The sequence below is a fragment of the Diuraphis noxia genome, unplaced genomic scaffold (genome assembly GCF_037042655.1).
Source record: "Diuraphis noxia isolate RWA-SAM2 unplaced genomic scaffold, SU_Dnox_SAM2 contig0002, whole genome shotgun sequence".
Lineage (NCBI taxonomy): Eukaryota > Metazoa > Arthropoda > Insecta > Hemiptera > Aphididae > Diuraphis > Diuraphis noxia.
In genome coordinates, this window is record NW_028301712.1 from 40,990,162 (window position 1) to 41,004,208 (window position 14,047).

A 14,047-nucleotide genomic window follows, 5' to 3' on the forward strand; every position below is an offset into this window, starting at 1 on the left:
ATAACCTAATTTTCCAATAGTGTTAAATATAATAAAGCATTTAATGAATTTATATATTTTATAAATGAATACATTTCATACTAATCTAAATAATTAGTTAATGTTCGATTTCTTTTTTTAAAAATGAATTTGTTTTAAAATATTTAAATTATTTAAAGAATTAAATTTTTTTTTAGAAAAATAAAAGTATAATAATTTAATGTTTCCTATTTTAGAGTTTTCTTTTTTTATCTATATAAAGCTATAATATATATTTGATAACGTTGTAAATAAAAATAAAATTTTTGTTATTTTAAAAATGTAACAGGGCTTTCCTACAAACTCTAATAATACAAACAGTCAACAATCAATAGCCAATTCAACTTGATAACACTTAAGAAGATATCAGTGCATTTCTTTTTCTCTCTCTGACCGACGCACAATATACCAATTTTTACGTTTATCATTATTGTAAACGAAAATTTTGGTATAATATACGTGGGTTAAAGAAAGAAAAGATACACCGACATCCTCTTAATCGGCCTAACCAACCTTCTCTTTTTACTCTATCCAATAAGTCGAAAGTTGTAAACCTATTGACTTGGTGGTTTCTGCCAAAGAGTCTGTTACCTTTGCAATTAAAGATCCTTTCCTACGTATTCCGCATTGTTAACATAACTAACCTACCTAACTATTCCCCCTTCACCCACCTATCCAAACCTAATCGTCTCCGCCATTCAAAACCTATCCATCTATCTCTCTCCCCATCCCTCTATACCTCCTTACACTCACCCTATCCCACTCTCTCCCAAACTCTCTCTAATCCTCTCTCTCACACACTATAACTCTATACCCCATTTATCTCTCCAACCTCTCCATCACCCTTACTCTAACTATCTATCTATCTTCCTAATCCTTTGTCTTCCTATCCCTCATTCACCCTATGTCTCTCCAACTCTATCACTCATTCTCCTTATCCCTCTACATCCCTATCCATTTTTATCCTCCCTATCCCTTTCTATCCACCCCCTCTCACAACTCCCCCAATCTCATACTCCCAGTCATTTTAGTACCTACAGGTCATCGTACCTGATAATCGCTGAAAATATTTAAATATCATTGAGGAAATAATTTTAAAAAATAAATTTAAAAATTTTATACCTCACCAATTTTCTAATATTTTAATCATGACTTTATTTATTTTCGGAATAGTGTTATACCAGTGGTTTCAATACAAATAATTTTAAATTATGTATCCTCAGATCAATATTGTAATATAAAATGTAAACTACTAAAAAATAGAAAACTATCTACTTACCCCATGTCCGAATCAGAATCTTCAAAATACTGTCTCGTTGACACATTTACACTGCTGAATATGATATCTTATTCTTAATTGTCAAATTTTCACTGACGAATACCATTTCTGAAATTATACGCACTCAGTAAAAAGTTCAGCAATATTTTAAGACCTATGAGTTTTTAGTCATTACAGATAATAAATATCTAAAATAACCATTTGATATTTAATTTTGACCCTGCCTATCTAGTTATTATAATGTGTTAATTTGTGTTTTGAACATTTTATTTAAGAATCTATTAGTTTTTTTAGATATACGAATATAAAATTTCTTTGCTGGTCATGAAGGGTTAGTTATTAGATAATTACCTACCGGAGCTCGGGTGCTCATTTTTATTTTAATAATAGTTTATGATATGAGTATTAATTACTATTGCTTATTAGTTGTTGTATTTATTTTATTTCAATAATATCTAAATTTTATACCAATTAATTGCATGTTAATTTTTGTGATACCTATCGTAATTTGGAAAATAAGTAATACATTTTTTAGGTGTACAAGGTATAGGTCCTTATGGTATAGATATTAGGTGAACAACAATGGTTATACATCACTATAATATGCCTGATATTTCAGTAAAAAAAATTCTGTATTAAATTAATAGTTTCCTATGACCTATTTCCTTCAGTTTTTACTAAAACTTAAAAAAAAATGTAATATCTAGAAAAATTGAATCAAATAGAAATAATATTGTTGGTGAAATAGAAGAACCTTTTGTTATTATTACCTTACATTAAATGGAATTGATATTTCTATGTTATTAATGAAGTTGGAGAGGTATAATCATAATATTGAATAAGTTAAAATCGAAATTAAATTTGAATTCTTCAAATAATAACTTGGACAACCAAAGGATTAGTGATCTCAATTAACAATAAACATAAAATGTCCAATAAATTATTATTAAGCCCATTCAATATTAATTTAAAAATAAATGTAGAAAATATAGAAATTTACTTACCAACTATTTTTATAAATAAAGCAAAAAAAACATACATTAGGTACTAAAACCTTTTTAAAAATTATAAATATAATCCCAAAAAAATATAAAAGCAACTAATTAATAAGTTTGGAGGTAAGTATCTAATTCTATAATTAATAAAAACATAATTATAAATGAAATCAAGAAAAATTATCATTATTCACTAAAGTTTAAAAGATAGTTATTAATTTATAAGTTATAGATAGTTAGCTATAGTTTTAATAAACATTATACAGTAGTCTATTAGATAGCTAGAAATATATTATTATAATTTTAAGTATACCATATCTAAACTATTCTAATTTCAATTCTCCAAATTATATAATTATATCATATCTTATAACCTTATCAAAAGAGTTATATTTATTTTATTATGATACTAATATTTTATTTATATACCTATATATATTTTCCTAATTTAATATATTGTAATTAAATTTTTCTTTTATCAGTTGTGTTTGATTTTAGACTATTTATAGCACCTATGTATATTTTATTTAATGTTTATTGGAACTAATGATATTATACTACCCAAAGAACACATCACCTTCAATAGGTACAAGCTTAAGTTGTAAAAGGTGATTAGACGGTCATCTATTTGTATTCAATAACCTATTGAAAATTGTTTGTTTGCGAATAAATAAATGTATTTTAATTTACCTAGGTACTTATAATGTTGGATTTGAACAAGTTACCAGTTACAAATTATGGGTTATAAGTTATCAATTATACCTAACTTAGTAGTCCTATTAATTAAACTAAAATGTTTATTTCAACACATATATATCTAGGTTATAATTATTCTAAACGACTACCACATATTTTAAATTATTCGATCTCGGGAAATTATTTATTTCGAGCTCAGAAATAAAATATGCGTCTACGATACATGGGTAGCATTTTTTTTTTTTTTTGTGACATTAAATATAATAATGTAAATTGTAAAAAATAAATTTAAGCCCCAAAAGAACATGAAAACAAATTTACCTCAAACATCGACTCTTTCGAGCTTTGATAGAATCCGCGACGTCTGTGAAATCCGACGTTGAAAAGTGAGAACGCATCAAATACTGACTTGAAATCTAAAAATATTATGATTTGTGAAAATAAAATCATACAGAATGCAGTATATTTTTAGTTCATAGCGGCTTTGCTATTGAAATTTTAGAATCTTTAATTGACTGCATCTTCTACTGACAATTACTATGACAATTGCCATGTATTATATTAAATTATGTCAATCAGGTAAATCCAAAGATATATTATATCATAACGCAATTATTTTCATATCAAGGAGATCAATGATTACGATTTTCTCAATGAAATAATTGTTTTTGATAATATATCAATCACCAAAATAATTTATAACTTTAAATTTAAATTTAAAATACAACGATATACCTAGGTATAGTAATTTTTTAATTATATTTTATTTGATTATTGATTAAGATTGTATTGAAATATTAGAAACACAAGAATATTTTTATAAAATTTTTGTTATGAATTTTAAAATATAATTGAATAGTACCTAATTATTTTTTAATATGTTAATTTTAATTGTATACCTAGTGTATCTAATTATGTTTTATATTTTTGATTTTAAACTATTTAAAAATATTTGAAATTTAAAATTTCTCATGTTTAATTCCGTTAAGTAAAAATATGTGTTCTGCATGTAAAAAAAATATTTTAAATGTAATACGAGCTTCCTCGTAATATATTTGTTTATTGTTAGTTTAAGACGTTTAAGTATACTAAAGCAATTTTCAAAATAAATATTTAAACTTAATTGCAGTTTTTATTCAATTGTGTTTTCGTTACAGTTTACAATTTTTTTTGGATATTTTTTAAAGGGGTTATATTATAAAATGAATAGTTTTAAAAAGGTTTAATTAAAATATATAAATGTTTAGTATGATAGAATGAGAAACTACAAAATTATTTATTCATTGCGAAAAGTCACTATTGTAAAATGCCTTCACTATTTTATTGAAAGGCGTTAAATATATTATACAATACGTTAGTTACTTGTCAATACTGAATTAGGTATAAGTGAATTATGATAAAAATAAATTATTATAAAGTATAATATTTAGATACCATTTTTTTGGTAGAAGTAAACTCAGTATACTTTATAGTCTTTATACTATTGCTACTATATTAAACACCTGCCTATATATTGGTTGAAAATTAATTGACACTATCTTCTTTCAAAATCGTTTTAGGTAGAGATAAAATAATAAATTATTGAATTCAGGTTATCCATTACATCCTACTCGTTGACAAGATACATTGGAAAGCTTGATTTCCTTCTCGGTTTTCCCTGCTTTATAAAACTATTTAATGTTTGATAAATTATGGCGTTGCTTTAATCGCGGTTGGTTCACAGCAGACGTCATCGTAATATTAATTTATTTTATAATTCACTCGTTATTCAATTTGTCCAAGTCAATCCAAACCCTAGAACTTTACGCCGGACCTTGAGCTTTTCGCCGTGGATGAGTAAAGTTTAAATGTTATGATGTAATTAAACGTTTATCAAGTATACAGTGAAAACAATTTTTAATTATACAAAACATAAGAACACCAGGGTGTAATAATGTAGTATGCCTAGATGTACGACACTATAGGTACCTCTTTAATTGTTAAAATATATTATTATTATACGATATGGATGCGTCGTCGTCGTTTGTGCATACGTATTTTATGCATTGCGCGCTCAATAATAAAATACCCATCTACATCACCCGGGTATCATTGATCGGACAATAAATATTAGTTTTAACACTAAAAAGTAAAATATTTAAGTCTTTAAAATAATAGACTATCAAACTTACGCATAAATCAAGTTAAATACAGCTGAGCAATATCTAGAGTTCAAACGCCATATCAAGGAACTGCTCTCCTTTCATATCTCTTCATCTCCCTCTGAACTGAAGTCTGAAAGTATAGAGTTATTTTAAGAAAATAACTTGAGCACAATGAAATATGAAATAAAAAAAATTGTGAACCGTCTTCGACAAATTTCGAGTGACGACAATACGATTTTACGTTTGCCACGGATGATAGATACTATAATACATCGTCATCGATTCTCAAATTTATTACTTTTTTTTTATCACAAAATACATTTTTATTTCATTTATCCGAAACAGAATATTATTCGGAGTATAAAAAATTAGAATTTGCAATTTAATTTTAAATTTAAATTTCTAATTTGAAATGATTAGGAATATAATAATATATGTTTGCGGAAATGTATGTAATACATTATTTTATAGAATTACTAGTTATTCTATAAATTTCCTAATTATGCTCGTTAACTACAATATTTTACTAGTTAATTTATAGAATACCAATTGGGTTTTAGCTAATGTATGAAATTCATAACGTTTGTTAGATGACCAGGACTGGATTACATAAGTCCCTTCGTTGTGTAGAATTGTAAGTTTATGTTATAATTTATGTAAATTAAATTGTAAATACAAATCTATAGTATGTGTTGTAAAAAAAAATTAAAATAGAAATTTTGTTTCCTGAAAATACTTTATACATTATATCGTCGGCTTCTTGCCAAAACTCGCTAACGGAAAAATAGAGGTTGTTCAGAAAATGATTATAGTTTTTAAAAAAGTAAATTTTTGGTCTCAACCCTACAAAATCTTTGATTTTTAAGATATTGACGTAGTTTTTTTTTTTTTTTAATGGAATCTGCTTATATTACTACATTAAGACATATTAGATTTTTTTCAAAATGTTTAATGCAAAACACTGTTTTTTTATTAGTAAAGTATTGTATGCAAATATTTTAACCGTTAATGAGTTATACTGAATACAAAAATGATTATTAATATTTGTTTAGGCTGAAATCTATATCGGTTTGATATTAATTATTTTTCTAATTGGACTTATTCAGATGATCATCATTATGAATTTTTGTTATTATTAACATTCATTATTATTGTAAATTATTAATAGCTATTTTTATATTTAAATAATTATTGCTATAACATAACTCATTAACTTTTTTTTTTTAAATAACCAATATCAAAAGTGTTATAAATATTACAACAAGAAAATACAAATATAATGTAACTTAAGACTTATAACACAATAATTATCACTAAAATTATTAAAAAAAAAATTGTGACTATGCATTTCTTTTATTTTTCAACTGCTGTTTTAAACATATGTTAGGAGCCTTTTATTAAATTTGCAAATCTTAGATTTAAAAAAGAACAATTTTTTGAATTTCTAGCTTAAAATAATTTGCGAATTTCCGTGATTTTTACGTATGTTGTCAAAATTCAAACTTTGAATGCTTGTAAAAAAAAATTGTGACTATGTATTGCAAATGATCTTCATAAAATTTTAAATAAATATTATTGACTATTAAGTTATATAAATAGCATGTACAATTAAATTTAATTAGGTAAGATATATTATACTACGGTGTATGACATTAATTAATGTAACTACTTTTATTTTATTGTTAATTATAATAAACAAAAAAAATAAAAGCAGGTACATGGTTAAATATCATACACCAGAGTAGATACTTTACCTAATTAAATTTGAATTGTAGATTTATAAATAGCATACTTATGCCTCTTAATAGTTTTTAATATTTATTTAAAATCATCTTAATCTACGAAAAAATGATTTAATATTAAGATGGCGACTTCCTTTTTTGCTGCCTTTTTAGATGCATCTACAAAATTAAAATTAAAGGCAATATTAACTGATTATTGTTGAACTATTTTAAATATCAATACTATTATACATCAGAACAATATTTTTTGTACACATACCTATCTTTTTTTATCTTTACTAGATTTTATATTTTTTATTTATAAATCAAGATAAATTTTATATTAAGGTCTTGATAGAAAATCGTATATATTATTATTGTACATATTAAAGTGGCCATATACGAAATCATACATCATATAATATAAGTTAAATTAAATATTAAAATTAATTTGTAATTTAAAATATTAAAAATGTTAAGATCTACCTGATATAATGTTACAATACAAAAATATTACTGAATGCAAAAAAAATCTTTCCATCTATCATACATTCCACTAAGATCACTGGTGGGGGATTTTTGAAAACTGTGGTTATACAATTTAGACAGTTAAATAGCTCATTTAAAAGAATCAAAAGTATTGATTCTTCTTTTTATCAGCAAAGTTTTGTACCATCTAAAATAAAAGAGCATAAGCTATAATATTATTTACTATTATATTTTATTCCTAACAACAAATAGGCTACACGCATGCACAAAATATTATGAACTTGACACTCATATTCTTAATCTTATATAAAGTCTATTCTTATTTACCTCCGGTATCAACATTCTTGGTTTTTTGCTGAATATAACTGATTCTATATAGTTCTGAATGACCTAAAACAAATTACATACCATTGATAATAATAATACATATGCAATAAATTTGATCATTTACACAAGTTTTTTTTTCAAAAATCCTACCTCTTATATGTTTCAAACTGTGTGTTAAATTTGTTTCATGTGATTTTTCTAACAGTATACTTTATACATAAAGATGGATAAAGGATAATGGTTAAAATATACTAAGTAATAATCATACATATAACGATATTCAATTTAGTTAAACATTATGTAATTTAATTCGTTTTATCGAGAACAGACTTTGAATAATTAAAATATTCGATTGAATGATATTCAGCGCAATCGCTATTTAATTTAATTTATCTTCTAATATATCTCCGTACCAAATTACATCGCAATCAGTTCAGCCATTTAAAAATGCATATAGGACAAACAGACAGAAATCCATTTTAGATTCTGAACGAAGTGATGAATGTATATTGATTTTACAATTTTTTTTTTTTCTTTTGTGTCTGTGTACAGCATAAGTAGTCGAAATAATGCTTCAATTTCAAACTTTAGGGGTGGTTTCTGGTGTAAAAGTGAATATCCTTGGTGCATATTGAGGTCAAAAGTAAACATTTTCCAACAGTTTTCAAAAAAATCGAAAAAATTACAGAAAAACTGGAATTTTTACACAAAACAATTTTAGACCAAATCGATTTTTTTATATGGTTGTAATTCAAAAACTAATCACTGTAAATACTTGAAATTTTCACCAAATGTTTATGTTAGTGTTATCTATATACAGTTTAATTTTGATCAAAAAAACTTGAAAATTTAATACAAGGTTCCTTATGAGTTGTTCTTATTGTAGCTAAAAAAAATCGATATTTCTTTAATTTTGTCTATACCAAAACTCGCTAAACCATTAATGACTTTTTACTCTTTATATTTATTATTTACGTCTCTCTCCGTTAGTGAAAATAAGAAACTGTAAGTTTTAAGCAGGTTAGAGTAGGAAATTCACGCCTCTTGCAAAACGTTAGAAAACCACGTTTTCCACTAGATAGCTCCATTATCTCAAAATAGTTTGAAATAGTTACCGAGTTTTGGCAAGAAGCCGACGATATTCTAAAAAAAAATTTAAAAAAATGTTTTTACAACCCATAAATACCTAAAAAACGGTCGTCATTATATATAACCACTGCGAACCTAGGATTAAAAACTTATAAACACTTAAGTTTTTTATTAGATAATAATGTCATAACAGTTTGTTTAAGTAGGTAGTAGGTACCTATAAAAAAAAAAATACATGGTATATTATTGTTTTTTGTGAATTGTTTCTAAACAGTTTTTCTCTGATGATAAACATAGTGCTACGTTACATGTAGAACATTCCCATCTTCTTCTTTTAGGGTTTTGTTTAGTAGAGCAGTTATGGCATGTGCCATATACGAATTTTACAACTTTTTGGTATGTGTGCAACATTATCAAAATGAATTTCTAGTGGTATTCTAACTTTGAAACTGTTAGTTTTATTTTTAAATGTCTGTTGTCTTCCTCTTGGTGATGTAGTTGGAATGCCAACTAAACCAGCAACTACCTACAACAAGTCTAAAATTCTTCAAAGGAACCTGTCTCCCTCGACTTTTTAAATTAAATAATATATGTATACGAGTTAGTGACAGCAACATCTATAAGATGTAAAAGAATATTTTATGCCACATTTGTGGCTCTTATTCGATCAATATCTCATAGTATGATTTCATAATATCTGTATAGTCAGCATATCCCATATTTTTAATTTTTATTGTTATCCTTCACAATTGTAGGGCATGTTATGCTTGCTGATGACCAATCTTTTGCTTTCCTCGAGCAACTGGTAAGATGATCTGGATCGTGATAATTTGAGAGAAATTGTATTGGACGATTTTCTTTCCATTTGATCCATAACACATTTGTGGTTGAAATTCTTCCCTCACAATCACCTCTTTTCATTTGTTTATCATTCAACTAATTTATAGGAAGTCCTTTCATATTACCTCTCAAAGTTCCACAACCACAAACTTTATTTTTAAGCAAATCTTCCATGAGGTCAAAAGAAGTGAAAAAATTATCAAACAAAACTGGTACTTTCCTTAGATTTTATTAGTAAGAGTTACTATTACACGTTTTCCCAACGCGAATGTTCAGCAGAATCTGTTATCCCAGTGTATATCTCAAACTCACAAATATGCCCAGTTTCATCAAACCCGTACCCAAATCTTGTAGCCTCTTTTTATGGGTTTCATTGGTATGTATTGTTTCACAGCACTGCGCCCCCTGAACTTTATCATGCTTTCTCATCAATGGACTGCAACTCATTTGGGTTCATATGTTGCAAAAATGTTTTGGAAATGTGATCAAGATAAGGCCGTACTTTATATAACTTGTCATAATTTTATTCATATAGTCGGGGTTCCAAGTTTTTGCCATTAATGTGTTAATGTTTAACGGCAATAAATAATCGATGACACCGAGTTTAATGCCGGTTGGCGCGTGTGATATCGCGGGGGCGCATAATTTGGGGGTAAATTTTCGTCAGAAACAGTCAATATTCGAGGAAAATATTTTTCAGGAATTTTTTCTATATCTTTGAAATATTTTGAAAATTATTGTTACGTGTACAACACTGTATTTTAACTATTATCAATATTTAGGATTTCGCGCCATTTTTTTAGTTTAGGCATTCTTATCATTGAACACTTTTTTATATTGATTACAAGTACATTTTGTAACTGCATTTTTAATATTATTATTATTTATTTATGTTGAAATTTTCTCATTAGCCAACTATGTGTAATTGTTTGTTTTCGTTCTAACTAACGCTAATTGTTCAATTGAATGTATTAAAATAAAGAAATAATCTTTGTACTAAAATGCCGTGTGAAATGATAACGGTCCAGTTGGGCCAATGTGGAAATCAAAGTAAGTAATTTATAGAATGAGACCTAGTTACCTAATCAATAATTGCTATTTAGCTTTATTTGTACTCATTATGAAAATGTAATACTATTTTGTGTTAAGTTGGTTTCGAATTTTGGAAAAAACTTTGTGCTGAGCATGGTATTAATCCAGAAGGAGTACTTGAGCCATTTGCTACAGAAGGTGTTGGCGACCGAAAAGATGTGTTTTTTTATCAGGCTGATGACAACCATTATGTCCCAAGAGCTGTTTTGCTGGATTTGGAACCACGTGTCATACACTCAATTATGTCATCCAACTACTCAAAAGTAAGCTTGATAAAATTTTTTGGATATAGTTTTCACCGTTTTTATACTGTTTAATTGAATTTAGCTATACAACCCTGAAAATGTATATTTATCTAAACATGGTGGCGGTGCTGGAAATAATTGGGCATCAGGTTTTAGTCAGGGTGAAAGACTGCAGGAAGAAGTGTTTGACATATTAGATCGTGAAGCTGAAGGCGGCGATAGTCTTCAAGGATTTGTGTTATGCCATTCAATTGCTGGTGGTACAGGTTCAGGAATGGGCTCATTTATACTTGAACATTTAACTGATCGATATCCAAAAAAGATTATTGAAACATATAGTGTATTTCCAAATCAAGATGAAATTAGGTAAGGTTAACTGTTTCATATGTTTCAAATTATAATAATGAAATTGTTGTTTCTTTCAAATATTTGTACAGTGATGTAGTTGTACAACCTTACAATTCGCTATTGACTTTAAAACGACTTGCGCAAAGTGCAGATTGCGTCGTAGTCTTAGATAATACTGCATTAAATCGGATTGCTACTGATCGTTTACACATAGAAAATCCATCATTTGCTCAAATTAATTCATTAGTATCTACAATTATGTCTGTTTCAACCGCTACTTTAAGGTAATATGTTAATTTTTGCTACTTGTACATATTATTTAGAATATTGAACTTAAGTTTTGATCTTATTTAGATACCCATCTTACATGAACAATGATTTAGTTGGTCTCATTGGACCTTTGATACCATCACCACGTTTACACTTTCTTATGACAGGTTACACCCCATTAACAACTGATCATGAGGTACTTCAACTATTTTTTTTTAATTTAAAAGAATCTATTCATATATATTAAATAATATGTTATCTGTATTAACTTGGATTATATTGTAAATAGGATGCTAATATTCGTAAAACGACAGTATTTGACGTGATGAGACGGTTGTTACAACCTAAAAATATGATGGTGTCCACAGCACAAGAAAGATCTACCATACCACATTGCTACTTATCTATATTAAACATAATCCAAGTATTTACTATATATATTTAGTCAATAAATTAAGGTATGAAAGTAATGATTAATATTTATAAAATTACAGGGCGATGTTGATCCTACTCAAGTATACAAATCACTGCAAAGAATTAGAGAAAGAAAAACTGTAAATTTCATTAATTGGGGTCCATCCAGTATTCAAGTTGCTCTTTCTAAAAAGTCACCTTATGTTCCCACTGCACATCGTGTATCTGGACTTATGTTAGCCAATCACACAAGCATATCTCAAGTAGATCTTAAAAATTAAACTAGTATAATTCAAAATGGAATATTTATTGTTACATATTTTTTCAGCTTTTCCAGAGAGTCCTGGATCAGTATGATAAACTGCGACACAGAGAAGCGTTTTTAGATCAATTTCGAAAACAAAATATGTTCAAAGATGACCTATGTGAAATGGATGATTCTAGAGCTGTAGTTCAAAACCTTGTAGATGAATATTTGGAAGCCACAAAGGACACATATCTTCAATGGCAACCTGTATGTACATAAATTAAAACAATTTAGTGAGCTATTTTGTAAGAAATTTTTAGTAATTAAGAGTATTGGTACTATTGCTTATTTAATGCAATTGTATCATTAATAAGTAATAACCATGTTTAGGTATGGTGTTGTTTATAAAAGTTTAAGAAGCCTAAAAATATTTATTTATTAGTGATTTGATTTTAATTATGTTAGTATTTTATTGTGTATACAATTTTTTTATTTTAGTAGATCTAATTTGTAAAACAAACTAGACTATTTTAAATATTGTAAAACCAAAATAATTTTATATTTTAATAAGTTTTTTTTTAACAAAATCTTAAATACTGAGACGACTATGTCTCGCTTTTTAAATTTGTTTTTTCAACTATTTTAGTTGTTGTAATAATAATATTAAAAACTTAATTTGGTTTGAGACTAGTTTTTTTAATGTCTCAAATACTTCACTGAAAAATACATATTAAAAATTAGATATTTTGTTCACCACATCAAAATTAATAACGATTTCAAGATTTTGTCAAGTACTTGTCATACTTCAGCTCATGTTTAAAAATTATTTTCAAAGATTTAATTATATTCTTTATTTTCAGAAAAATGCTGTCAAGAATTAACAGAATCAAAAAGTTCATTAATTTACTATTTATAAACCTACTAACATTCATCACAGTTTTTTTGAGTTACATAATTTATTATAATTATATTTATTTAACATTTTTTTACACTTTGTTGAAAACTTATTATTTATATCTACTAACGTCTAACATAGTGATCTAAATTCTCTGTATTTTTATTTTTTTTTTAATGTTTCTAAATAATAATTGTAATGATTCAGTAAATATTGCATTATTATAGAAAAAAATTCCCCTCTAAATAATAATTTGTGTTTGAATTCTATGTAGTTATTATTACTATTAAGCATAACAACACTTAAAAGAACAAGGGGCCAATTAGAATTTTCAATTTTATTTAGAAGATAGTTTTTTTTTATTAAATAAGTTTTTTGTCTCCTAAACAAAATTGAAAATTTGAATGGTGCTTTTTTCTTATAGGTGTCTAAATTCAATAGAAAATAAATGATGTCAACATCAAAAAAGCACATTTTGGTCAGAGAAGTTCTCTATGTTAATATTTTGTAATACTTTGTTTTGAATTTCCATTATGGATATTTTTTGGATATTTTTTTTTAATGTACTAGATGAAAATGTATTTGAGTCTCACAATATGTACAAAAAAATATTTAGGGAAATAGGATACAAGAAAATCAAAAATAAGAGATAGAAACTAATTCTTTTATAGTGTCATTTCATGTAAAATATTGACTGATTGTTTTTAATTTTTTTTACTTATGACTTGTGAACAAATTATTTGATAAAGATAATTATATTTATGATAAAGATAATTATATTTATGATAAATATAATATATATTTGTCATCAAAAAATAGCTTAATATTTTATTTTTTTAAACTAAATAATTCAACTATATTTATAATTAGAATTTATTTAAGTTTCAAATAATTATAAATTCAAAATTTCAATTATATTTAATTGTTAATATTGACAA

At 26.1% G+C, this 14,047-nt stretch overlaps 1 protein-coding gene across 1 annotated transcript; it reads left to right on the plus strand.

The window, feature by feature from the left end:
• The first annotated feature begins 10,446 nt into the window (after window positions 1-10,446).
• Window positions 10,447-14,047, plus strand: LOC107169410 (tubulin gamma-1 chain-like). Its single transcript, XM_089220847.1, has 9 exons — window positions 10,447-10,648; window positions 10,748-10,953; window positions 11,018-11,301; window positions 11,373-11,567; window positions 11,638-11,749; window positions 11,843-11,977; window positions 12,048-12,230; window positions 12,296-12,481; window positions 13,075-14,047. The coding sequence occupies exons 1-9, from the start codon at window positions 10,600-10,602 to the stop codon at window positions 13,093-13,095; spliced, it is 1,371 nt and encodes a 456-aa protein (XP_089076973.1). The 5' UTR covers window positions 10,447-10,599; the 3' UTR covers window positions 13,096-14,047.

Excerpts from the sequence above, each read along its gene's own strand:
- LOC107169410 (XM_089220847.1), top strand. The coding sequence starts at position 10,600 with ATGCCGTGTGAAATGATAACGGTCCAGTTGGGCCAATGTGGAAATCAA. Across the intron at positions 11,302-11,372 it reads CCAAATCAAGATGAAATTAG|TGATGTAGTTGTACAACCTT; the intron begins GTAAGGTTAACT and ends ATATTTGTACAG. Across the intron at positions 11,750-11,842 it reads CATTAACAACTGATCATGAG|GATGCTAATATTCGTAAAAC; the intron begins GTACTTCAACTA and ends TATTGTAAATAG.